Below are 24754 nucleotides of genomic sequence, written 5' to 3'. Positions count from 1 at the left end.
AAGGGGGCAAACCGCATCCTGGGGTGCAGCCAACACAGTACAACCAGCCGGTCACAGGAGGGGATTAGCCCGCTGGATTCCCCGCTGCTGCAGCCTCACCTTGAGTATCGTGGGCAGAATTGGATCCCCCAATTTAAAAAAGGATGTTAAAGTTCTTGAAAGCAGCCAGAGCAGGGCAAGGAAGCTGATGGATGACAGGGCTGGAAGGCAAGTCCTATAAGGAGCAGCAAAAAACTCTGTGTTCATCTAGCCTGGAGAAAAGGAAGCCGAGGGGCAGCCTCATTGCTCTCTGCTGCTTCCAGAGGACAGGACGTGGAGAGGGAGCTGCTGAGCTCTTCTCCATGAGATCCAGAGACAGGATTCATGGCAATGGGTCAAATGAACCTCCTCAATGGGAGGTTCAGACAGATAGAAGGAATTATTTCATTACAGAGCGCGTGGCGAAACACTGAAAGAGGCTTCCTAGAGAGGTGGACGATGCCCCAAGTCTGACAGTGTTTAAGAGGCATTTGGACAAACACTGCCCTTAATTACATGCTCTTCCTCTTCGTCACCCCAGCAGCGAACAGGCAGTTGGACAAGATGATCACTGCACGTCCCTTCCAACTGGACTCTTCTAGTCCAGTCTTGTCTATTATGCTTCGCCAAGCCTTTGGCACGCAAACATCACCTCGAGGTTCTCAGGTGCACAGCCCCACGCAGCACGCATGCCTCCCCTTTCCCCTCCACTGGATCCAATCCCACTCTGGCCCCACAAACACTGCGCAGAGAAATGGCCTCACCCCTCGGCAATCACCCCAAAGTCAGAACCCACCTCCCCTGCCTGCCGTTCCCACTCCCCCTGGGCCTCTCCCCACACTCACCATCTCTCCCACAACTCACCAGCCTCAGCTCCACAGCCAGGCCCTGCCTCAGCACCCTCAGCAGCCAGCCAATCACAAGGCACTTAACAGCCTGCCAATCAGGGGGCAGCTGACAGGCACCAGCTGCTGCAGAAGCCCCTGGAAGCTTCCAGAAGGTGCCTGTCAGGACTCCAAAATCGACATTTCTGGTACAAGAAATGGATAATCTTCACCAAACAGCCCCCAAAACAACTGCTGGGAGGGGTGGCTGTGAATGAGGGAATGAATGAGTAGAAATGCTGGCGAAAAACAAACAAAACATCTCAAATGACAGCAGTTAGGGGACTCAGAGGGGTAAGAGGGAGGGAAAATGCCCTCATAAAATAATATCCCCCCCAAAAAAAACCTGATGCAAATAAAGGCATCCACAGACTCTGTCCGTCTTCGCTGTACTGCTGGGTGCCGTAGACACCCATGTAGGGTCCCCTGTCATTGTTCACCCTTGCTGTGGCCCCCAGGCCAACTGCCTGGCACTCCCAGTGACACCACCTTCCCTCATGGTGGGGTTCTCGGGTCAGCCAGAGATGGTCCCGTGTCCCAGTCCCCTCTCGCACCGCCTTGCATGTTTCTCCTGATGCCTTCTCCTCCATGGTCAAAAACGTGAGCACCCTTGCCTCCAATTCCCCTCACGAATCACCAAATTCTCATACGTCCCACCAGACACCGTGCAGAGAAATGGCCTCACCCCAAGGAAAATCCCCAAGGCCCTGGCTCACCAGCCGCCCCTGCCTGCTCCTCCCACTCCCCCTCTCCTCTCGCCACACTCATGGGCTCTCCAGAAACTCACGTCTCCCTGCACGGTGACCCATGTGCAATCACAGAGTCCTTTAGCATGGAAAAAACCCTTAAGAGCATTGAGTCCAAATGTTAACCTCACACTACTACTCTGCCACTAACCATGTCCCTAAGTGTCACATCTAAACCTCTATCAAATACCACCCGGGATGGGGACTCCACCATTTCCCTGCGCAACCTTCTCCACAGCTTGATGACACTCTGGGTGCACAAATTGTTCCTCATGTCCAAACCAAAGCTCCCTGGGCACAATTGGAAGCTGTTTCCTCCTCTATCTCTCGTTACTAGAAATAAGAGACTGACAGGCACCTCCGTACAACCTTCATTCAAGTAGTTGTACACAGCAATAACATCTACCCTCCGTCTTCCTTTTCTGGAAACAAACCACCCAAAGTTCTTCAAGCATTCCCCATTTATTCTTCTTTTATAGTCCATTCAGCAGCTTCACTGCTCTAATTTGGATGCATCACGCCAAGGCCCACACTGTAAATTTCCCAGCCCCGGCTCGGGGGAGTGCTCTGGCAGGCCAACCCAATCCTTTGGGGAGCAGGGCAGGCCTCCCCACAGCACAGGGCTTGCCAGCTCTGAACCAGGGCTGCCAGGCCAACGGCCTGCTCTCGCAAACAGCCCACCTCTGCCTGCTGGCACCGCCACCCCCAGGGACTGCCCCAAGGGGCTGCAAGCCCAAACAGGCAGCCGCCTTCCTCCCAGCCACAGCCTAACAAGCCAGAGGGGCAACAAGACACACACACAGAGCAGATAGCCAAAAGGCCAGGGCTACAGAAAGGTTTAGCGAGCTGGCGGTGAGGTGGGGAGGGACTGAACGCCATGGCAGGGTCAATGCCTTGTGCCTGACACAACTGCAAAGAACAGACCAGATTTCCAGGGCTGTGAGGAACTGGAGACCCCATTACACAACATACCGCAAGCCACAACACACGAATGCATCCTGATGACCTCACTGTTGACAAGCACATCTACATTTTGGCAACATCTACCAAATGTTCTCTCAAACACAACCAAGACTGAGTCTGTTTCCTCTATTATTTGTACTTAAATGTTGCCGCCAAGGTCAGAAGGACACGTCCTCAAGAGAAGGACACGAAACGGGCGTTGCGGGAAGGGAAACACACCCCACCTCATCATTGGCGAGGTCGTGGCACACAAGAGCCGCCTGCTGCAAAATGCCGTCACGCGCAAAGGCTGTCCCGCCCCTTGGGCACCCGCATAAAAGCCGGCCCAGCGCCTCTCTCCCTCACACCCTTCTCCTGACGCCTTCTCCTCCGCGCTCAACAAGGTGAGCCTCAACCCCCTTCCCCTCCTTCTCCTGGCCTGCCTGGCCCGGCTCTTCCAGCACGCTCTGCTGGCCCCAGCCTCAGCAGCCCTCACGCCTCCCCGCAGCCACGCTCCCCACAGCCCCACACCACGCCTCCCCACTCCCTCGCCCTCCTGCACCACCGCCCCTCCGCTTTCTCACCCCCCTCTCTTCCAGGGCCCCTCCACACCACAGCCATGGCCTGCTCCGACCTCTGCCGCCCCTGCGGACCCACCCCGCTGGCTAACAGCTGCAACGAGCCCTGTGTCAGGCAGTGCGAGGACTCCCGCGTCGTCATCCAGCCTTCCACCGTGCTCGTCACCCTGCCAGGACCCATCCTCAGCTCCTTCCCCCAGAGCACCGCCGTCGGATCCTCCTCATCGGCTGCCGTGGGCAACGTCCTCAGCTCCCAGGGAGTGCCCGTCTCCTCCGGAGGCTTCGGCTACGGCTACGGCTTGGGCGGCCTGGGCTGCTTCGGCGCCGGGAGAGGCTGCTACCCCTGCTAAGGGCCCTTGACACACGAGCTCAACATCAACGGCTCCTCCTCTCTATGCATTAAATAAGGAAGCAAGGATGGGGTAGCTGCGGTTTCCTGGAAACATGACCCATGTACCTCCTCCTGTTCTCCAACTGTCTTCTTTGCATCGCCACTCCTGCTATGTCCAATATTCTCCGCTGCAAACACCTTCTCAGCAGAGAAAGGCCATCAAGGCCGCTGGTGGGATGCTCCCACTGCAGAACAGGAATAGCTGGGTGATCTACTGCATGCAAGGGACCTTGGCTGATGGTCGCCGTACTTCTCCATCAGACCAGCTCCCTTCCACTCAGCGATCCTGCATTCTCCCTGTTTTTTTCTCTCAATAAATTTCTCCTGCATCCCAGCCTGAAATGCCTCCACTTCTTCTCTTCTCCCAAGGCTCGTCCAAACTCACCCAGCACAAAGCCAGGTCCCAGGAACCAAGTGGCATGGGTGGAAAGGGGCTACAAGACCTCACCTATTGAGTATGTCCCCAGCAACAGCAACCAGAGAGACCAGCATAGAATAATTTAGGTTGGAAAATGCCCTTAGGATCGTCAAGTCCACCCATTAACGTAAAGCTACCAAGTCCACCACTAAACCACATTCCTAAACAGCACATCTACACATCATTTAAATAGCTCCAGGGATGGTGACTCAACCATTTCCCTGGGCAGCATGTTCCAATGCTAGGCAAACTTTTCAGTTAAGATATGTTTCCTAATATCCAATCTAATCCTCCACTGGCACAACATGAGACTTTCATTTCATCCTTTCACTTTGTTGTTGGGAAAATAAGCCAACATCCACCTCTCTGTCACCTCTTTTCAGGGAGTTGTAGAGAGCCATAAGGGTCCCCTCAGCCTCCTGTTGTTCAGAACCACTCCAGGGACCTTCTGCAGCTCAAGAAGGGGAAATGCAAAGTCTTGTATCTGGGGAGACATCACCCCAGGCACTGGGACATGCTGGGGGTCACGCAGCCGGAAAGCAGCTCTGCATAAAAGGCCTTGGGGGTCCTGGTGGACACCGAGCTGAACGCGAGGCAGCAACGTGCTCTTGCTGCCAAGAAAGCTAACAGCGTCCTTGGCTGCATTGGGAGGAGCACGGCCAGCACATCTCAGCACTGGTGAGGCCACACGTGGGGTACTGTGTGCCGTTCTGGGATCCCCAGTACCAGAGACACATGGACGTACTGGAGAGAGTCCGGTGTTGGGCCGTGGCAATGATGGAGGGACTGGAGCATCTCTACTGTGAGGAAAGGCTGAGGGAGCTGGGACTGTTCAAGCTGGAGAAGATAGACCCAGGGGGATCTCAACAATGTCTGGAAGTACCTGAAGGGAGGGTGCAAAGAGGACAGAGCCAGGGTCTCTCCAGTGCTGCCCAGTGCCAGGACCAGAGGCCCTGGGCACAAACTGAAACACAGGAGGTTCCCTCTGCGCATCAGGAAACACTTTTTTCCTGTGAGGGTGTAGAGCAGTGGCCCAGGTTGCCCAGAGAAGTGGTGGGGTCTGTATCTCTGGGGACATTGAAAAGCCATCCAGACACAGTCGTGGGCAACCAGCTCGGGGTGGCCCTGCTTGAGCAGAGGGGTCAGAGCAGATGAGCTCCAGAGGTCCCTTCCAACCTCAACCATCCTGTGATCCTTTGAGTTCTTACCAAGTGGCTGCTGGGACCACAGCATGTCCCCTGAGTGCCCGTCTCCAGCTCTGGCTGCTCCCTCTTGGTTGCCAATTACTTGTGTTTGGGTGTGGGACACAGAGGTCCCCTCTCCAGCTTGAGGTAGGTGACAGGGGGAAAGAAGTGGCGAAAAGAGCTGAAAGGGACATTTCTGATCATCCCACAGAGTCACCTCATGTCCCAGCTGTGGGGATGCTGGTGAAGCCCCTTCCCCGATGCCTATGAGACCCACCAGAAAGCATGAGGCAGGCTTGCTGGAAAAAAGTAGAGTTGAAGGAGAAATTATATTGTCTGTGAGACATGCTGTGGGATGGCTCTGCTGAGTCATGCTAGGTCGAGAAACCTGCTCAAAGCCAGAGGAGCAAGGTGGGTTCCTGGAGACCCAGTTTGTGGCCATCCAGGTCCTGACTGTTTTGAGCTGTTTCCTAGAGCGGGCAGCACAGTGGCACAATTCCATCCCTCCAAACCATTTACCTTCCCCCTCCTTTTTCTAACGAAGCGGGGATTTAGAGAGCAAACTAAATCAAAGGTAGGTTGTGCACCACGCCGTGGGTCAGCAATCCCAAAGCAGGGGTCAACCCTGGCTGGGGACAACCTGGCTAAACCTCCTTCAAGCCTGGGCTCTCCCCGCTGCCTCGTTAGGAGGAGGGCTGATTTGCAGATGGGCTTGCGTGGTCATCACATACGTCATGGTGGCGGTATCCTTCCCCGAGGATGCAAGTGGAGAAGAGCAGCTCCACCACCACCGTGAGTCACAGGTCCTCTCCGGAGCACGGATCAGCCAACCTGGGGACAAGTGACGGCCAGGGTTAGTCAGGGACACGCGTCTTCACGTCACCAAGTCCTAGATCAATGCCGCACCGGCAGCAGCGAGTCACAGCAGAAGACATCTCTGCCCGCGTCGAGCTCTGCTCTGCTGTCCCAAGGTTTTGGGTGGGGGTCATGGCTCTGCTTTTGACCCCCAGCTCCAAAGGGTTGGGGACAAGGGTCCTGGTCAACTTTGTGGCTCAGGAATGGGAGGAAGGATGTTGGGTGGGGAGAACCTGTGTTAGGCCTAAATCCTTCTGGCCTACGTGTTTGGTTTCCTTGCACGGTTTGCCAAGCCCACGCCGGTCCTCCAAGGAACAGCAGTGAATTCCCTGCAAACTGGTGGTTACTGGGACAGAGTCTGGGGTAAACTGGGGCTGCCCCAGTCACTGCTGAGGTCAATCCATGCTCCACTGCCTGGATCCCACCATGGTGTTGAAGCGCTGGTGGTGGGCGATGGAGCCCAGGCCCCCAGGAACCAGGGGTGATGTCTCAAGGTTTGGATGTGGAGTGAATGTTGGGGGCACCCTTGGGTGCTAAACCCTCCGGAGACGTCCTGATCCCTCTTGCAGCAGCCAGCCCACGCAGGAGGTGACATGAGGAGGACTTTCCTGCGTACAGCAATGTGTTCATGGGGTGCTCGGACACAAGGAGACCCCGCTGGAGCAGCGGATGGTGTCCTCCAGCAAAGTTGTCATTTGAGAGCAGAGCCCTGTGTCAGACATACCATAAAACTGCTCCGTGGCCCATCCCATCACACCCACGTTGACGTTGAGTTCGTCCAGGCACGTTTTGGGGCTGGTTTTAATCCAGTCCCTTCACCAGATCTCTTCTGAGGTTGCGGCGAAGAGCACGTGGACCAAATCACTTCGGTTTCCAGCAGCCTCCGCGCAGGATCACATCTCTCCTTGGCGTAAGCGAAGATGATGGTAATGGTCCTTCTTGGATCAGGGTGCTCAGAGGGAAGGAGGTGACTGCTCTTTTATTCTGTCTAAATCAGATAAAATTGAAAAAAAAAAACTAATAACAGCCCAACACTAAATAAAACAAACAAAACAAAACAAAAAAAACCCCACAAACTATGAAAAGAGCAACATTAATCTGAAGCAGCAGGAGAAAGAAGCCACAGGAAAACACCAAAACGTTGATAACTCGCCATTTCCCAGGCTTTGTCCTGCACTGTGCACATCTCGGAGGAGCTTGGAGGAGAAAACACGATGTTCTTGGGTCTTTCTGCTCCAAAAAGCCACCGGCTGAACACCAACAAGATGTTACGGCCGTGGTGGAGATCATGAGATGAGGAGCTGCTTTGTTGCCAGCACCTGGGAGCCCCAGGCATGGGCACCCCTTCACCAGAGACGCCGACGCCAGCGCCGTCTCGGTGAGACACCCAGGAGAACAATCAGCCAAATTCCTTCAGATTTGCAAGTCAGGAATTACGCTGGGGCTTGGAAGGGAATAAAAGGTTTTCCGGGTGGTTTCGTACCGTGACGGAACGTGTCTCCTCCAGACAGTTCATCGAAGCAGAGAATCCCAGGTTGGAAGGGACCTCAAAGATCTTTTTGTACCGTGTCTGAACTTGTCACCTCCTGAAAATTCATCAAATCACAGAATCCCAGGTTGGAAGGGACCTCAAAGACCATTTCATACGGTGACTGAATTTGTCCTCTCCCAGAAAACTTATCAAATCAGAGAATCCCAGGTTGGAAGGGACCTCAAAAACCATTTCATACGGTGACCAAACTTGTCCTCTCCTGAAAACTCATCGAATCTGAGAATCCCAGGTTGGAAGGGACCTCAAAGGTCTTTTTGTACCGTGTCTGAACGTGTCACCTCCTGAAAACTCATCGAATCTGAGAATCCCAGGTTGGAAGGGACCTCAAAGACCATTTCGTACCATGACTGAATTTGTCCTCTCCTGAAAACTCATCAAATCAGAGGATCCCAGGTTGGAAGGGACCGCAAAAAACATTTCATACCGCGACCAACCATGTCACCTCCTGAAAACTCATTGAATCAGAGGATCCCAGGTTGGAAGGGACCTCAAAGATCATCTGGTCCAACCTTTCTGGGGAAAAGCTCAGTCTAGACAAGGTGGCCCAGCGCCTCATCCAGCCGAATCCGAATTGAAGCCAATGAGCGGCTTCTCCCGGTTCCTTCAGTAACGCCAAATTTTTGGGCGCGGGGCAGAAGCTGCTCCAGGTTCTCCAGGTGTCCTCAACCCAGGTGTCACCCTGGCTGGGTGTCCCTGCTCGGATGTTTTGTGTCCCACTCAACCATTTTAGGCTTCATTCTTGGGGTGCTCAGGACATCGGGGTGCCCCCTCGTTACACGTGAAAATAGGGGGGGGGGACACGGCGTGGAGAGGTGCCGATGGGCGTCACGGTGAGGAAAGATCTGGTGGAGCTGGAGGAGCCGGGTGGTGGGAAGTGGGTTGAATGGGGTGGGAAGAGTCGAGACTGGAGGGGACAAAGTGTAGGGGGGACCCCAAGTTGGGGGGGGGACACCCCAAATCAGGGGGATGCGGCGGTGCTGGTATGGCCCCAAGGCGCTGGGCCCTCCCTGGTCCCCACGGCCACCCGTCCCAGTGACACCAGGGAGGGACTGTGGGTGGAGGTCAGGGGGTGTGGGGACACGGGGGGGTGTGGGGTGCTGGGGGACCCATGGGGGTGTGGGGTGCTGGGGGGGGGACAGGACCCACGGGGGGGTGTGGGGTGCAGTGGGGTGCTGGGGGTACAGACACTGGCGGGGTGTGGGGTGCACTGGGGGGGCACAGGACCCACGGGGGGGGGGGTGTTGTGGGATGCAGTGGGGTGCTGGAGGCGGGCATAGGACCCACAGGGGGGTGTGGGGCACAGGGAGTGGGAGAGGGGGTGATCACCGTGGGGTGCAGGTCCCGGGGGGACCTGTGGGACACGGGGTGCTGTGGGACACAGCGGCCCACGCACGAGCAGTTGGCGCGTGCACCGCGGGCAGCGTGGGCGGGCACACGCGCATGCACCGTGTTTGCCTCCGTGGACACGTGTGGGCGCTGCGCGCCGTGCGCAGCGTGCGTGTACGTGTACGCGCGGGCGGGGGGGGGGGGCCGCGGCACGCACGCGTGTGCACGCGGTGTGCGTGGACGTGCTGACGCATGTGCAGGTCGTGTACGGTACCGTGCGTGGAGGCGGGGGGAGGAAGGGGACGTCCACGGCGCGCGACGTCCACACGCGGACACGCTGCAGCGTCTTCGCACGCGGGTGTGCGCACCCGCGGCGTGCGCGCGCGCGCGCGCCCGCGTAGGGGCGCAACGATCCGGGCCGCGCGCGCGGTTTGCGCTGGGGGCGCGGGTGGGCGCGCGAGCGCGCGCGCGCGGCGGGGCACCTCCGCGCGCAGCAGCCACGCGCGCGCCCGCGTTCGCGCGCCCGCGCGGCCCTGGTGGAGGGCGCGCGCGGGGTGCGTGTCTGGGGGCGTGTGACGTTGCACGCGCGCGCCACGGTCGACCCACACCCTCACCGCTGACGCGGGGGCGCTGCGCGTGCACGGGCGCGGGCGCGCGCTCACGGACACGCTGCGGCTGTCCCGCCGCCCCACGCGTGGGCGCGCCCCCCGCCCCCCCACGCTCGCACCCGCGCGCGCACCCGCGCTCCCGCCCATTTCCCCACACGCCCCCGCACGCATGCGCGCTTCGCGCCCGCCGCCGAACTACCGCTCCCATCCACCCTCGCGGCGGGGGGGCGCGGCGTGAGGCGGTGGGGCGGGGCGAGGAGAAGGGAGGGGGCGTGGCGAAGCCGCCCGGCTCCGCCCCCTCCGCCTCTCCCCATTGGCGGCGCCGCCGTTGTCGCTGGTGACGGCGGGACGCGGCGGGGCCGCGGCGCGAGCGCCGGCCTCAGTCAGCGGCGGGGCGGCCGCGGGGTCACCGGGGCGGGCGGGGGGTGGGGGGGGGGTGTCGGTTCGTCGGTCTGGGTCCCTCCGCTTATCCGTCTGTCCGTCCGTCGGGCCGGTCACCGGGGCCATGGGAGGCCGGACCGGGGCCGAAGCCGCCGCCGAGCGGTAGGGCCGCCGGGAACATGGCGGAGAGGTGAGAACCGGCACCGCGGGGTGGGGTTGGGGGGGGGGGTTGAGCCCTCTGAGGGGGGGGGGGGTTGCTCCCCCCTCTCCTAAACCGCCCAAACACTCCTCAGCGCCCCCGGGGGAGTCAAGGACCCCCCCCCCGGGACCGCTACTGGAGACCTGGACCCCTTTTTATTACCCCCTTTTTTTTTTGGGGGTGGTGGTGGTGGTGGTGGTGTTATTCCCTGTGCGTGTGTCTCCTATAGATCTATAAGGGGCTATAGGGGTACCCCCACCTCTTCCGTGCGCTCTGAGGGGTGTTTGCCCCCCCCCCCCCCCACCTTGGGGGGTGTCTGTGCCCCTTTTTGGGGAGGGGGATGTTTTCTCCTCCTTCTGAGTGTATATGGAGGGAGGGGTGTCTGCGCCACCTTGATATTTTTCTATTTTTTTCTTTTTTTTTTTTGGGGGGGGGGTGGGTTGGGGAGCATCCCCACCTGCTCTATGTGGTGGAGGTTTGGATCCTAACCCCACCCTGCTCTCTGTGGGTTCGGGGGGGGGGGAGGAGGTTGTGTGTGTGAATCCCCACCCCACTCTGTGCTTTCCCCCCCCCTTTTTGGTGCTGGGGGGGCTGGATGCACCCACCTGGTTCCCTGTGGGTGCAGCAGGGAGATTGGGGGGGGGGGCCCTGGATCCCAACCCCGCCCAGGTTTTCAGGGGAGCTTTAGCAAACGGGGAGGGGGGGCTGGATCCCATCCTGCTCCCTAGGAAGGGGCTGGATCCCACCCTGCTCCTCGTGGGGGGGTTATGGAGGGGCTGGATCCCTCGATCCCTCCCTGCTCCCAGTGGGGGGGTTATGGAGGAGCTGGATCCCATCCTGCTCTCTAGGAAGGGGCTGGATCCCTCCCTGCTCCCCGTGGGGGGGGTGATGGAGGGGCTGGATCCCATCCTGCTCCCTAGGAAGGGGCTGGATCCCTCCCTGCTTCCCGTGGGGGCATTATGGAGGAGCTGGATCTCATCCTGCTCCCTAGGAAGGGGCTGGACCCCTCCCTGCTTCCCGTGGGGTGGTTATGGAGGGGCTGGATCCCTCCCTGCTTCCCGTGGGGGGGTTATGGAGGGGCTGGATCCCACCCTGCTCCCCGTGGGGGGGTTATGGTGAGGGGCTGGATCCCATCCTGCTCCCAGTGGGGGGGTTATGGAGGGGCTGGATCCCATCCTGCTCCCTAGGAAGGGGCTGGATCCCACCCTGCTCCCCGTGGGGGGGTTATGGAGGGGCTGGATCCCACCCTGCTCCCCGTGGGGGGTTATGGAGAGGGGCTGGATCCCACCCTGCTCCCCGTGGGGGGTTATGGTGAGGGGCTGGATCCCATCCTGCTCTCTAGGAAGGGGCTGGATCCCACCTTGCTCCTCGTGGGGGGGTTATGGAGAGGGGCTGGATCCCACCCTGATCCTTTTGGATGCTTTGCCGGGGCACGGAGGGAGGTTGTGGATTGGGATGGATCCCACCCCGGGGGATACAGCGAGGTGGGGAGTATTTTTTACAGAGGTGTAAGGTGTGGCAGGGCAAAGCTGGGACACACACACACACACACACGCAGGGTGCTGTGCAAGTGGGTGTCGATGCAGGGGGGGTGCTGGGGCAGGGATTGGGCTGGGAGTGGGGTGGGGGTGGGCTGCAGCAGCAGGGTGGGGAGAAGATGCACTGGTTTGGGAGGGGGGAGAAACGGCCAAATTGTGGTGTTTGTGCCAGAATGGGGTTTATTTATTTCCCATGGGTGGTGGATGGCGAGCTGCTTGTTGGGTTTTGGGGGTTTTTTTGGTGTTTTTTTGGGTGGTTTTTTTTTTTGTTGTTGTTTTTGTTTTTTTTTTTTTTCTCTCTGCGCTGCTCTGCTGCTTCCCCAGACCTGCATTCTCCGGCTGCAAAAACTGCAGGATGAGAATTTCACCCCCCCCCCCCTTTCCTTCCTTGGTGATAGCAGTTTAATCAACCCTTGAGTGACCTCTACAGATAAACCCGCAGCTGCTGGACTCCAGTACCTCACCTGGCCCATGCAGCTGGCTGGGATTAAGGGAGGGGGGATTTAAAAAAAAAAAAAAAATGGTTTTAAAAGAAAATTAATGGAATTGAGGAGCTTGGTGTGAGCTCTGGGCTAGCTAGAAGCAGCAGGTGGCTTGGGCAGGGCTGGGTGTCCCTGGAATGGTTGTAAGCCAGGTGGGATGTTGTGCTTCGTGCCACCGAGCCGGTGTTGGTGGCCGTGCCGTTGCTGTCACCATCTGCTCCCGGTCGGTTGATCTCCTCCATGAAGCCTCTGCCCAGGCGGTAGCTGCGGCTGAACGTTAATAAGGGCCACATGATCGTTAAAACCGGCGTCGGTTGCGCCTTGCTGCAAAAATCTGCCGCCTTCGTTTGCAGCGGCGTTGCGAGCGGATTTCTTTGGTGCTAGGGGGAACCAACACCCTCGCGATTCCATCATCTGGCTGCTGCAAACTGTCTCGCTGCTGACTTTGGGGGGGGGGGGGGGGGGGGGGCGCCGAGACTGATGGTATTTGGTGATTGAGGCTGTGAATTAGCCTGTGGATGCAAGATCTTGGCTTAGGCTTGCAAAATGTGATCTGACATTGGTTAATAAATGCCTCTCTTAGTTCTGTTAATGAGTATTGTGCTGTGTGCATCTCTTTTTTTTTTTTTTTTTTTTTTCCTTTTTTTGGAAGGGAGCAGTTACGTATTTCCGCCCCATCGCTTAGCATGGCTGCAAGATGGAGGGGCGCAAGCCGGCTGGCAGTGTTACCCTTCCTCTGGTCAAAGGGAAGCCCAGACATCTCCCATGGGGTGGTTTTATAGATCCTTGCCCATCAGTAACTTCTTTTCCCAGTGTCTTGGCCGGTACATCAGCTCAGCTGATCAGGTTCTCAGCCTAAAATTCAGATTAATTTAACTCCGCGCTGGAGTTTGAATCGCTGATGGCAGCGCACCTCACTCTGCCAGTACCCGGGATGGCTTTCAAGTCTTAAAGGACTCTTTAACATTAATCCCAATGCCTTGAGTTTTGCTAATACCCTTGGGAGAGATCATTTCCGTGCACTTCTTTTGGGAAGAAAGGCACATGTTGAGGCCCTCAGTCTCGAGGGAAGCCTTTGCTCTAATGCTAAAGGAGCCGCTGACGGGGTGTTTCCCACCAAAATCTATGGTTGCTGTATTCTTTCTGCTGCAGATCAAGGCAAACCAAGGCCTAGCTTGCCTGTGAGCCAGATGTCTCCGTGTAGCTCTCTTCCAAAGGAGCTGGAGACGGGTTCAAAGGAGTTTTTCTCAAAGGAGGTTGCTAGCAAGACATCGAGACTCGATCAGTGGCTTTAAAAAGAGGGGAGGGAGCGAACTTGCTGTCCTGGTAAAATTAATATTGCTGATATAAAGGTACCCGAGAAGTGCTCGCAGCTGAATTTCTGTGATTTATTGTTAACTCCATTTGAAGAGCCTGCAACTGTAATTCCTGGCTATACTCTACGTGGCTTAAATTAGGTCATTAACTATCCTAATAAGAGAAGCAGGAATGCCATAGTCTCCTGTAACCTGCAGCTCTGAGGGAGAGAGAGGAGATGCAGCCAGTTGGCCAAGAGCCCAGAGCTTTGCAGCTTGCAGCTGAATAAAAGGTGGGTGAAGAGATGCAGGAGGATAAATGTGGTTAAACCAAGTGCCGGCTGTGTCTTCGCTGGGAGGCTCTTGCTGTTGGGGTGGTGGGCGCGATGAGGGGTCACAGAGAATCATTTAGGCTGGAAAAACACCCTTTAAGATCATCAAGTCCAACCGTAAAAGATTGGAAGGAAAAGGGAGACTGCTGAAACCCGGACCGCTGAACGGTCTCCAAAGCCCGACCGGCGTTGTTTTGCAAAGGATTTTCCTGATGCCCGTGACGGTGAGCGTGTGGTTGGTGGGTGCAGTTTTTATCTTGATTTGGGGAATTTTTTTTTCTTTGCTGCTGCTGTCCTGTTGGGATAGGAATCACTTTCTATCCCGGTTGCGACCACAAAATGGTTTTTATGGTTAATCCTAGGCAGCCACCGCAACCGTTACGTTTAACGGTGATGCTGGGCATGCTCTGGACGAGCTTCATGAAGATTAGTGAAGAAATGTTTATGCACGCTAACGAACCTGGCAACGTAAGACCAGTGAGATAATGCAGGTTGTGTAGATGGCGAGGCCAGCTTTTTATTCTGATTTAAAAGCAAATCCCTTCTGCTTCATTCTTCCTAGCCTATAATGGGCGTTTTTGGACCCGTGCCTGTGGGTTATAACCATCTGAGTGGTGAGATAGTATCATCCTGAAGCAACCTGATGGTTGAGAGAGCTTCTCCAACCCATCAACTGGCGGTAGGGTTTCTGGATATTTTAGATATTGGAGTTCAATCCCAGATCGCGTCCAAAATAATAATAATAAAAAAAAAAAATTTCTAAAATGCTTGGCTTCTGAAAAATAGGAAAATAACATCCACGCCCGCGTGATCAGTTGGACATCAGACCTCCTGGGCGCGTGTTGTCAAACAGCCCTGCGGAAGGGCAGAGCTGCTCGGGAGCGCGGTGCAGCCGATGGTAGATCTGGTGCGTGTTTGTTTTTCTTGTCTGTTTTTACAGAGCTGCTCCTCCACCTCTTTAATATTAAAAAACTGGTAGAATCTGGGACGATCCCAGCAGCCTGTCTGTACAGAAGTCTATCTTTAGAGCTGTGGCTTTCAGCAGTTGAAAGCTGCCTTATTGCCTGTGGTTGTGATATCTACAACTCCTCTCTCAATTAGGACTCCCGAGTTTCCAAAATCCTTAAGCCGGTTCTGGCAGCAGCGTAGAATCACCAACTGGTTTGGGTTGGAAGGGACCCTAAAGACCATCTACTTCCAACTCCCCCACCATGGGCAGGGACACCTTCTACTAGAAAAGGTTGCTCAAAGCCCTGGTCAACCTGACCTTGAACCCTTCCAGGGAGGGATAAGAGATGTCCAGGCTGCACGTTGGGTACTTCATGTCAGACTGAACTTTGCTGTGAAACCTTTCTTCCTAGAGAAATGATGGAGTCTTGTCTGCTGAAATATTTCACCTTAGACTGGACGAAGCATCAGAGAAATGTCATCACAGGGACCAATTCTTTAGCAGGCAGGTGGAGGAGACCTGTTGCATCGTGTAGGTCCTCTCTAAGGATAAGCCTGATGTTCTCAGGTATAGCTCCAGGCAAGGATTGTCTCAACTTTGTGCTCGTTTAAAGTTTTGTGAGGAGCTATCTGGAAGGATTAGGGGAATCTACAATTCTGTACCTGGATTTGAAGGTGACCTACTTTGGTCTTGATCAAGTCCTCCAGCTGCGTGTCGTCAGCTCCTGCCATCACGTGGGGGTTGTCAGCTGGGAAATGTTTGTGGGGTTGAAGGTTGGGGGCTGTAGAAATGTGCAGCATGTTGGTGTAGACAACTTCCCCCCCCCCCCCCCCCAAAAAAAAAAAAAAAAAAAAAGTAATTGCTTTATAGAGGGAACTAGGAGCAGCTTCCTAAATCCAGCAATGTCCTGTTGCAGCTTCTTTTTCAGGTCAACTGACCTGACCATTATTTCTCCCGGGTCAGTCTGCTCTGACTCCTCAATCTGCATTTAGTCTGGTGAAGCTGAAGATCCAGGGCAAGTTTTTCTGGGTAAGTCTCTAGGTACACTATAATCTAGATAGCAGACATCATGTCTCATGAGTAGGTATCTTGGTTTAAGACCGGTTTGGGCAAGGCTCAAGTCCTCAAACCATTCTGGCAATCCTGTGAAGACCAAAAACTTGCTGTGTGGTGTTCCTCTTCTGAAAGATGAAGGCTTTAGCAGCTTACCTCTAACTTGTGAATGTACATGATTTAAAAAACAAACAAACAAAACCCTTACCCAACGAGCTTTAAAGGAAAACCCACAAACCGAAACGAAACCACTAAATACAACTGAGAAGTCTGTAAGGACTGGGCTGATTCCAGGAGTCAAATTTATGTATTATTCGTCAGGGTTGCAAGTTCCCTGACATGAGGCATAGTCGTGGAGGGGATAGGCTCTGGGGGATGGATCATAAATCATCAGGTGTAGGATTTTGAGGCTCATCTGTAGCCACTGTCACCGAAGAGCGGCGTTTTTATGGCATGCTTATTTGGACATGTTTGCCCCAGACGATAAATATCAGTGAGAACTTCATTTTGGCTGCTGATTAAGATCACTACAAATGTTACGGTGACCTCTTCCCTCCCGTACCTTTAAAAAAATAATTTCTTGTTCTTGTTTTCATCAACCATGCTCTCTCTCCTGCATTTTTGCTTCAGTGATTATTTCCTTACATGCTCTAGATAACACATTGAACCTGGACCTTTCCTCTTCCTCCCCTGTCTCTTCTCAAAAATAAACATTTCTGCTGTCAGAATTTTCTTTTTTCACTTTGCAACTAATCCAGGCTGGCTATTTTTAATTCCAGTTGCCAAGAAGCAAGGGATAAATGTACTCCAGGTGCTGCAGGAAAGAAGTGGAGCACTCTTGAGATAGCATCTGCACCATGCCCTTGGAATTAGTCGTTACTCCTTAAATTGCTCACAGGAACCCCCAAAGCTGGTTTTCTCAGTTTATCAGCTCCTGGCTAGCAGTGAAAGAACCACATTGTGCTGTTACAATGGGAGGTGCCTCGTTTCTCAAATTCTTCATCCCTCGCTGTTTCTCTGGCCTTAATAGATCTGGTGATTGTATTTATTTTCTTCCTCTCGCTGCTGGGACCGCTCCTGCCTTTTAAGCATTCCGGCAAACAGCTCTGTAAGAGGCAGTCCTGATGGATGCCCAATTTTTAGGGAGCCAAATACACGGCTCTGACTGTTGCTACAGTCCCAGCTGATTGGCAGGCGACTGGCTGTCCTCATTTCAGCGCTCTCAAATGAAGGAAAAATTGATATTGTTTTCAAAATGTTAAAGTATTTTTAAACAATAAATGGGAAGGAGATGGAAATGGGCAGAGAGGGCTCATTATCTGTAACGTGTAGAAACCCAGTGGTGTAATTTAGAGAGCAGAAACCACTAGTCCTGCAGTGAAAGATGTGGAAATTTTTGATTGTTGATTAACATCTCATAAAACTTGCAGCAAATGAGGCCTGAAATAGACTGTCAGAGAGAGAAGGCTTTGGTTACTGTATTTTACAGACAGCGTGATCCTAGAAGGCTTTGTTCCTGGATTGAACATTGATTTGGAAGTTATGTTTCTGGTATGGAGCAGAGCTTTTTGACTCCTGGTTCATGTTTAAGTTTGCTCATTAGTGCTGACTTGAAAACGTGATTTGACTGGGAGGGAAGGGGTGTAGGGAACAGAGAGGTTAGTGCTGTCTGGGCTTGAATGTGGCATAGAGGAAAGATGCCTGGGGGCTGGCTGGTGCCATGGCCACCGGTGACTTAGCCAGCCCGGGGTCAGTCGCTACCTGACCTAAAAGTGGCTTGCAGGCTGCTCTGCTCTTACAACAGTGCTGTGCACAGGGCCTGGGATTGCAAATTAGAGTAGGAACCTCAGCAAACATTGGATAAAAATGCGGCCTTGCGTGCCAAAACTTAGGATTTCAGACCTTGCTGTAGGTTGAGTGTATTCTGCATCTTTGTCTATAGAACCATAGACTGGATTAGGTTGGAGGGAGCTTAAAGATCACGTAGTTCCAAGCCTACCACGGTCGAGGACAGCTTCCACTAGACCAGATTGCTGCCAGCCCCGTCCAACCTGGCCTTGAACCCTTCCGGGGAGGGGGCAGCCACAGCTTCCCTGGGCACCTTGGGCCAGCGCCTCACCCCCCGCACAGGGAAGGATTTCTTCCTAATATCTAACCTAAATCTGCCCTTTTTCAGTTTAAAACCGTCACCCCTCATCCTATCCCCACCCCCTGATCCAGAGTCTCTCCCCCCCTCTCCTGTCCCCCCTTTAAGCCCTGGGAGGCCGCTCGAAGGTCTCCCCGGAGCCTTCTCTTCTCCAGGCTGAACCCCCCCTCAACACTGTTCCCATTCTACAGATGGGAAGAGAATAGACCTTGATGTGTCAAAAGTCGTGCGGTAAAATAATACCAGAGTTTGGGATCTCAGCTCTTTGGGCCGTGACTGGTTTTGACCACGCAGTCCCCTTCCTCTTTACCACCGAAAAATACAGAAAAAATCTCTGAATTGATGTTAGGTGCCTTCCTTATGGTGTAGCCCCTATAGAAAACACACGTGCCTGGTCTATTTGTGCTCTTGTCAGATGCACGCGGTTTCTGGGCTGCCTCTTCCCAAGGTGATGACATTTCTCTGTCTGCCTCGTTGCATTTTTATTGATCTTCCCTCTCTGCCCGGCGCTCTGCTTGAATGTAAATGACTTCCACGGGCAACGTGTTTGGAAACCCAAGCTTTTTACCATCCAGAGACGTTACTTACTCTGCGAAGTGGAGCTATAGTATTATGATTTTTATTGATCTTGCTGTAGTGCTTCTTGCAAGCCTGAGAGCACTTCGCGCACAGTTGGGAGAGATCGTTGCGTTGGATGGGAAAGTGCAGTTGCTTATTGACTGCAACGTGGCAGTTTCCTTTCTAGAAGAGAAGGATGGACAACAGGGTGTGTTTAAATAACGGTGGAATTTGGGTTACTAAGTCAACCCATGGCCTGTCCTAGATGTTTAGAGAAATAGTCCCTTTTTGAAGCCTAAATACTTTAAAAGGCTAGAAATGAAACAGCAACACACCGTCCCTGGAAGCGTGCTGAGATGCAGGGTTACATGTGGACTCGAAAGGGAAAATGCTGCTTCTTGAAGAGCCAGTTTTGCTTCCTTTCAGTATACTGGAGTTGGGTTGGTTTTGGTTTTTGTCTTTTTGTTTGTTTGTGGTTTTTTCTGTTTGGGTTTTGTTTTTTTTTTTTGGTGTTCATCTGTTAAATTACTCACGTTGAGGAACACATCTCAAGCTGGCCAAGCAGCAAACTGAGCACATACGCAAAGCTTTGGAGTATGTGCAGATGTATCATCGGTTTTTAGTTGTAATTAAGCTGTCTCTTAAGTACTTTCTGAATCCTGTGGCCAACCTGAAGTTGGCTTTCTGGATGCTGCTGTTTCTGCTTCCTAAGCTTCTTTGCTGCCTTTCATCTAACGTGTGCATCTGTGAATCTGCACCTCCTAAAAGGCAAGGACAGGAGAAATCCCATAGAGCCTTCTCCATGTGCCTGGTGCACTGCGGTGGCTGAGGCTTTAAAAAAAAAAAAAAAATTACAAAAACACAAACGCCTTTTACTCTGGCAACATTTAATGTGGTTAGGAACATTTGGGAAGAATTAGGGGAAAAAAAAAAAAAATAAAAAACCCCAAACCACTGGGCAGAAAAATCAGTTTGGAGCAGAGGAGTTGAGGGATTTGTGTGCACGCATCTCTGACCAGACCAGCAGGCTCTCGGCAAGGCGTGTGGTTTTCTTCCACTTCCCAGAAAAGTAGTGGGATTTGGGTGCAACGAGCACAGGGGAGGTTGTTTGCTGAGGCTGCTGGACGCTGATTCCCTGCTTTGCATCCGCTTGACTAAGCGTGACCTCTGCTACTTGCTGCTTGGGGGTTGTTTTTTTGGTTGGTTTTGGGTTTTGTTTTTTTGGGGGGTTTTTTTGTTGTTTTTTTTTTGTTTTTTTTTTGGAGTTGAGATCATGTTTCAGCCCTGACTGGAGTCGAATCCAGTGGCTGCGAGGAGAAGGGAGCAGGTTGGCTCCTCGCGGTCGCCGGGGCAGCCAAGTGCTGCTTGTGGGTATCGCCAAAAGGGAGCACGGGGAGGAGGACAAGAGGTTGCTCAAGTCACAGTAGCTACCTCGAAATTCTGGTGGTTGTGTCTCGGGGACATCCGCACCGCTGGCTGCTGAACGCCCAAAGGAGCCATTCGTACGGAAACTTGCTTTTTAATGCAGTTTTCCTTTCCGAGGTAGGAAGGAGACTGAGGTCTGAGTGATTCGAAACCCGTCCCCTTTGCGACCTCCCTGATGGGTTTCTTCCCTTTCTCCTTCCTGGCAAGAGATCTCAACGTATTGCCGTGCTCAATGCTTATTTTAAATGTTTACCTCTCTAGTTCAAGAAACCACCCCATCAACTTTTTGACCTCTCCCTAAGGCCGGCTCTGGGAAAAGAACAGGCATCTCGGTATGCCAGTCTACATTCAGGATTAATATCAAAGCACACAGATTGTTAAAGCTCGTGGGTTTGTTTGTTTGTTTGTTTGTTTTTATCTCTGTCTGGCTTTGGGGAGAGCAGGAGGGTGCTGCTTTGCTTCCTTGCACTATGCAGGACTTGCCATTTAGAAGGATCTCCACCCAGAGTTATGCATTGGGACTTGCCATTTAGAATCATCGAATGGTTTGGGTTGGGAGGGACCTTTAAAGGTCTGGTCCAACCCCCCTGCAATGAGCAGGGGCATCTTCAACTTGACCAGGTTGCTCAGAGCCCCGTCCAACCTGACCTTGAATGTTGCCGGGGATGGGGCATCCACCACCTCTCTGGGCAACCTGGTTCACTGTTTCACCACCCTCACAGTAAAAAATTTCCCCCTTAGATATAGTCTGAATCACAGAATGGTTTGGGTTGGAAGGGACCTCAAAGCTCCCTCCCAGTGCCCCACCCTGCCCCGGGCAGGGCCCCTTTCCCCCAGCCCAGGGGGCTCCCAGCCCCGTCCAACCTGGCCTTGAACCCTTCCAGGGAGGGGGCACCCACAGCTTTTCTGGACAACTTGTTCCAGCGCCTCAGCACCCTCTTTGAATTTAAACCCATTACCCCTTATCCCATTGCTACAGGCCCCGTTAAAAAGTCCATCCCCATCTTTCTTAAAAGCCCCTTTTAAGTATCTACAGGCAATGATTTAGAAAGATCTCCATCCGGAATTATGGATGGCGACTGGCTGAGCAGCATCCACCAAAATCTGTTTCTGGAGAAGGTTGCCGGCAGAAATTTGCCCTCCTTGTGCTCCGAGCTGGCTTGATGATGATGCTCCGGCTCTGCTGCAAAAGTCCCCCAGCACTGACGGTGCGGTGACGGGCCCCCGCGGGGCTTCTTGACGCGGGCTGTGCCGTGCGTGGGTGGGAAACTCTACTTCCTTGGGAAAAACCCAAGGGTCGAGGTCTCCCATTCCTGACTTGCGGTCTCCTGCGTGGATGGTGGGAGCACCGGACTAGGATGAGGATCAGGATAAGAGTGTCCCTGATGGAGCGTGGCTCGATGAAGTTGAGCGGTGGGGTAGCAAAAGCATACAAGAAGCTCTTAATGGTTTTTTAAATTTGTGATTAAAAAGACTTTCATTACACCCCCTGCCCCACCCAAGGCTGCAAAGAGCGTTCGGTTCCCCACTTCCACCTTCTGTGCCATTTTCGAGTGATGCTGTCGAATCTGTCAGCGCTCCCAACAGCACGGCTGTAAGGAAAAAATTGCAAATGAATACATCAACGCTGCTTTCATTTAGAAGCCTTTTCTTTTCCCCGTCTAGTTCTGCATATCTAACATCTCCTGAATGTCACCTTGAGGAATCTATATTGTAGTGTGGCTGTTCAGTGCGGTGGATTGTATGTGTGGAAGTAGGAGGAGCATGCGCTCAAAAAATATCCACCTCCCCTGAAAAAAAAAAAAAAAACAGTGGTTTAGAGAACACCTCAGCACATTTTCTGTCTCAGACTACTTTTTTTTTTTTTTTTTTTTTTTTTTTTTACTGGAAGTTCTCTGGGGTTTTCTTCAAGATAAGTAACGTGCCTAGAACTTCAAACCACAAGAAGTGCCTCTGCAGTAATTATTTTTCTGTCAAATTTGAGCTTGCCTAAGCAACGCACCTTTCTTCAGCTGGAAGCGAGGAGGTGCATGGACAGGGTTTTTCATTACAAATGGAATATGTTCTGTTAGAAGGGGACACTTGCTCTGAATGTGTTGATCGGGGTTTTAAAGCCACCTGGCTTGAGAGGGTACAATGCCTGCCTTACTCAAAATATGTTCTACCATGGGATGGCCTTCCAAGCTGAGGCAAGAGACCTGATAAAAGAGGATTTCTATGAACTGTCTTAAGTGTCAAAAAGCAGGTTCTTGTGCTGGAGGATGAAAACAGCTAGGTTTGTTCTCAGGCGTGGCTTTACTACTTACAGCAGAGCACAGAATGAGGTTGAGGAGAGCTTGTGTGGAGAAGGCTCTAGGAGGAACATGGAATAATGCAGCAGGGGGAGGAAAGCAGGGCTTGTTTTGTCATCTTCACGATCCCCCAGGTTGTCTTCTGAAAAGATGACATTCCAAACAGGAGATTAATACAAGCCCTTGGTAGAAACCGAGCTTGGTATGCAGGAGGAACAGGTTTGGCAGCAGAACCCTCTGTTGGCTGACGTTCCTCTACGTCGGAAGCGTCTGGATCCAGACCTGTAAGCCACAGGTTATATTCATCTCGCCGTGGCTGCCTCGTTTCACGTGGCCAGTACCAAGGGGCTTATTTGTGAACGTTCCCGGCTGCTAAAGGGGAATCTGTTAAAAGTTGCTCCGAGGATGGATCAAAGATGGTTCGAGCTGGTGCTCCAAAACACAAAGGAAGGTTTGGCTGGAGCTTATGGGCAGTGGCTATCCCTTTCAGCTGTCATCCTCTCATAAACAGTCTTGCGTGATCCTGCCTGAATATGGATGAGCCTTCCATCAGCTCTTGCCCATGCAGCGCTGCAGGCGTTCTTTGACTGTTCCTCGAGCACGTTACTTGAGTGAATTGACGTGTCGTATAAGCAAATGGAGGGGTCTGTGGCCATTTGAATCTTGAGGTGCCTATCCTCTTAGCAAGAGGGAAAATATGAAAATCTGTATATGTACTTTTGGATACTCCTGGCATATGTCTCTCCATCTGCGCTTAGAGCACGCAGATAACGTGGCTAAAAACACATTTGCAGATAACACTGTATAAATTTTCCCCCTATGCAGTGCAAATATCTTTCATTAAGACTTTTAAGTAGGGAGAGAGCAACCTTCTGGGGGTATGATTTTGCAGGAATACCTACATACAAAGCAAGTCTGTTCAGGCACTGTGGATGAGTCTTGTGGCTCGCATACAACCACATGCTTCGAAGTAGCCTTACCAGTGGCTGATGACGAGGCAAGCCTTCGGAAGGGAAGCGTGCTCGCTTCGCGTTAGCGTGGAGAACTTGCAAAAGTCGTGCATAGCAGCCCTCCCAGTCAAAAAAATCAAACCGAAACCACTTCATTTTGGCACCCTGGGGTTAGATGCTGCAAGCTAGGGTGTTGGAGAATGGCTCAGAGACAAGGGTCCTGTGCCTTTAGCCAGTAGATTGTAAGCCTGCATGCCTAAGTTGTGCCTTGTCATGTATTAAGAAAATCTTTGAACGAACGTTGGCGCAGGCTCTGATCATACAATTGCTCGGTGGGCTCAGGACCCTTGTCTCTGAGCCATTCTCCAACACTAGGGGTTGGGACTAGGGGATCTTTAAGGTCCCTTCCAACCCAAACCGTCCGATGTTTCTAAGCTGGTTCCAAAGCGAAGTAGACCGAGCTTAAGAGTAGTCCCTATATTTCAGATCCCGCTGCAGAGACTTGAATTCTGATTCCCTTCTTCGTTCCCTTTCACAGAAGTGAAAGATGCAAAATGGCTAAATGGGGAAAATTGAGGATGTAGCAGCGTATTTAATGTGCCAGTGCCACGAACAGATGTCCTGGAGTTGTTTTCATTCTGGAGAATTTGTGAGCTCGGAAAAGGGATCGACAGAGGTTACTGGGGAAAGCGGCAAATCTGCACACCGAAGTGCTTAAAGGTTATCAGTGTATCTCGTGTATCTCCTTCCACCCACGTGACGGTGATCCGAGTGCTTGCTTTCTCCTTTTGTAATGCATTTCAGACTACCCTGTATGGTAGGAATCGTTTAACCCTCAGGATTACCTTGGCATTTTCAGATCCCATCCCAAGGTGGGCCTTTGGCTTTAGTGTCCGTGTGACGGGAAAGCGGCTGTCACGTAAAACTATTTTCATCTTGTCTCCAGTTATTCAACTCAAAATGTCACGTGGCTACTGGGATCTTGCCTAGCCGCAGAATTTTTTTTTTTTTTTTTTAACAAAATGCTGTCTTAGCTCTAGAATATTGGGGTTTTTTTCCTTGATTCTTCAGTATATTGACAACTTAGTACTCAGAGTGCTGGCCTGCCATTCTAAATACAGGCACAGGATTTATCCTGAAGTGATGAGAGACTTGTGTGTGTTCATCTTGAGGATGTGGCACTGAAATTAATAATATCTGGAGTAAGTTGTAGTTCAGCCTCACTGTGCTGATTGTTTTACAAATGGAAATGAAATGATTTTTAGCCAGAGATTTGAAAAGTTAGAAGTTTTCTGGTAATCTGTCGATCGAAATTACTAAAAGAGGTATTAATACCATGTTAAGATATTAAAACTGAAATGAATGTCTCCCAGGGACATTAGTGTGTTCCCAATCAGTTGGGATGTGCTGCAGAATTGTATCACGGAGACATTAAAACCCTGAAGTTTGGCACCCTGAAGGCCTGCCACCTCCCCTAGACGGAGCGTGGTCCCTGCCCCCCTGAAATGGGGAATAAAGTATAATTTTCTTGGGTCGTATCAGCTGCCCTGCTTTTTAGCTGCAGATTCCCACACCTCTCCAAGGGATGGTAGGTATGAGGGAGCGGGAGTATTGTCCCGTGTCAGCACTGAGCCACATTGGAGATTAACTTCA

General features: G+C 52.8%; 2 protein-coding genes across 2 annotated transcripts in view; both read left to right on the top strand.

Annotated features, from left to right (window-relative positions):
• The first annotated feature begins 3209 nt into the window (after window positions 1–3209).
• LOC122152653 (feather keratin-like) lies at window positions 3210–3893 on the top strand. The gene has a single exon (XM_042785966.1). It carries the CDS (start codon window positions 3210–3212, stop codon window positions 3516–3518), a length of 309 nt encoding a protein of 102 aa, XP_042641900.1. The 3' UTR covers window positions 3519–3893.
• A 6053-nt stretch (window positions 3894–9946) lies between these two features.
• Window positions 9947–24754, top strand: part of ARHGAP39 (Rho GTPase activating protein 39) — a 162086-nt gene continuing 147278 nt past the window's right edge. Inside the window, exon 1 of the mRNA XM_042785782.1 lies at window positions 9947–10073. Within this exon, the coding sequence (XP_042641716.1) occupies window positions 10063–10073 (11 nt within the window). The 5' untranslated portion in view covers window positions 9947–10062. The remainder of the gene's footprint in view (window positions 10074–24754) is intronic.

The sequence above is a fragment of the Tyto alba genome, unplaced genomic scaffold (assembly GCF_018691265.1).
Source record: "Tyto alba isolate M040663 unplaced genomic scaffold, T.alba_DEE_v4.0 Super-Scaffold_9, whole genome shotgun sequence".
In the NCBI taxonomy this organism is placed as follows: Eukaryota; Metazoa; Chordata; class Aves; order Strigiformes; family Tytonidae; genus Tyto; species Tyto alba.
The sequence above is the reverse complement of the archived record's forward strand: the minus strand, read 5'-3'. Positions and strand labels throughout refer to the sequence as shown.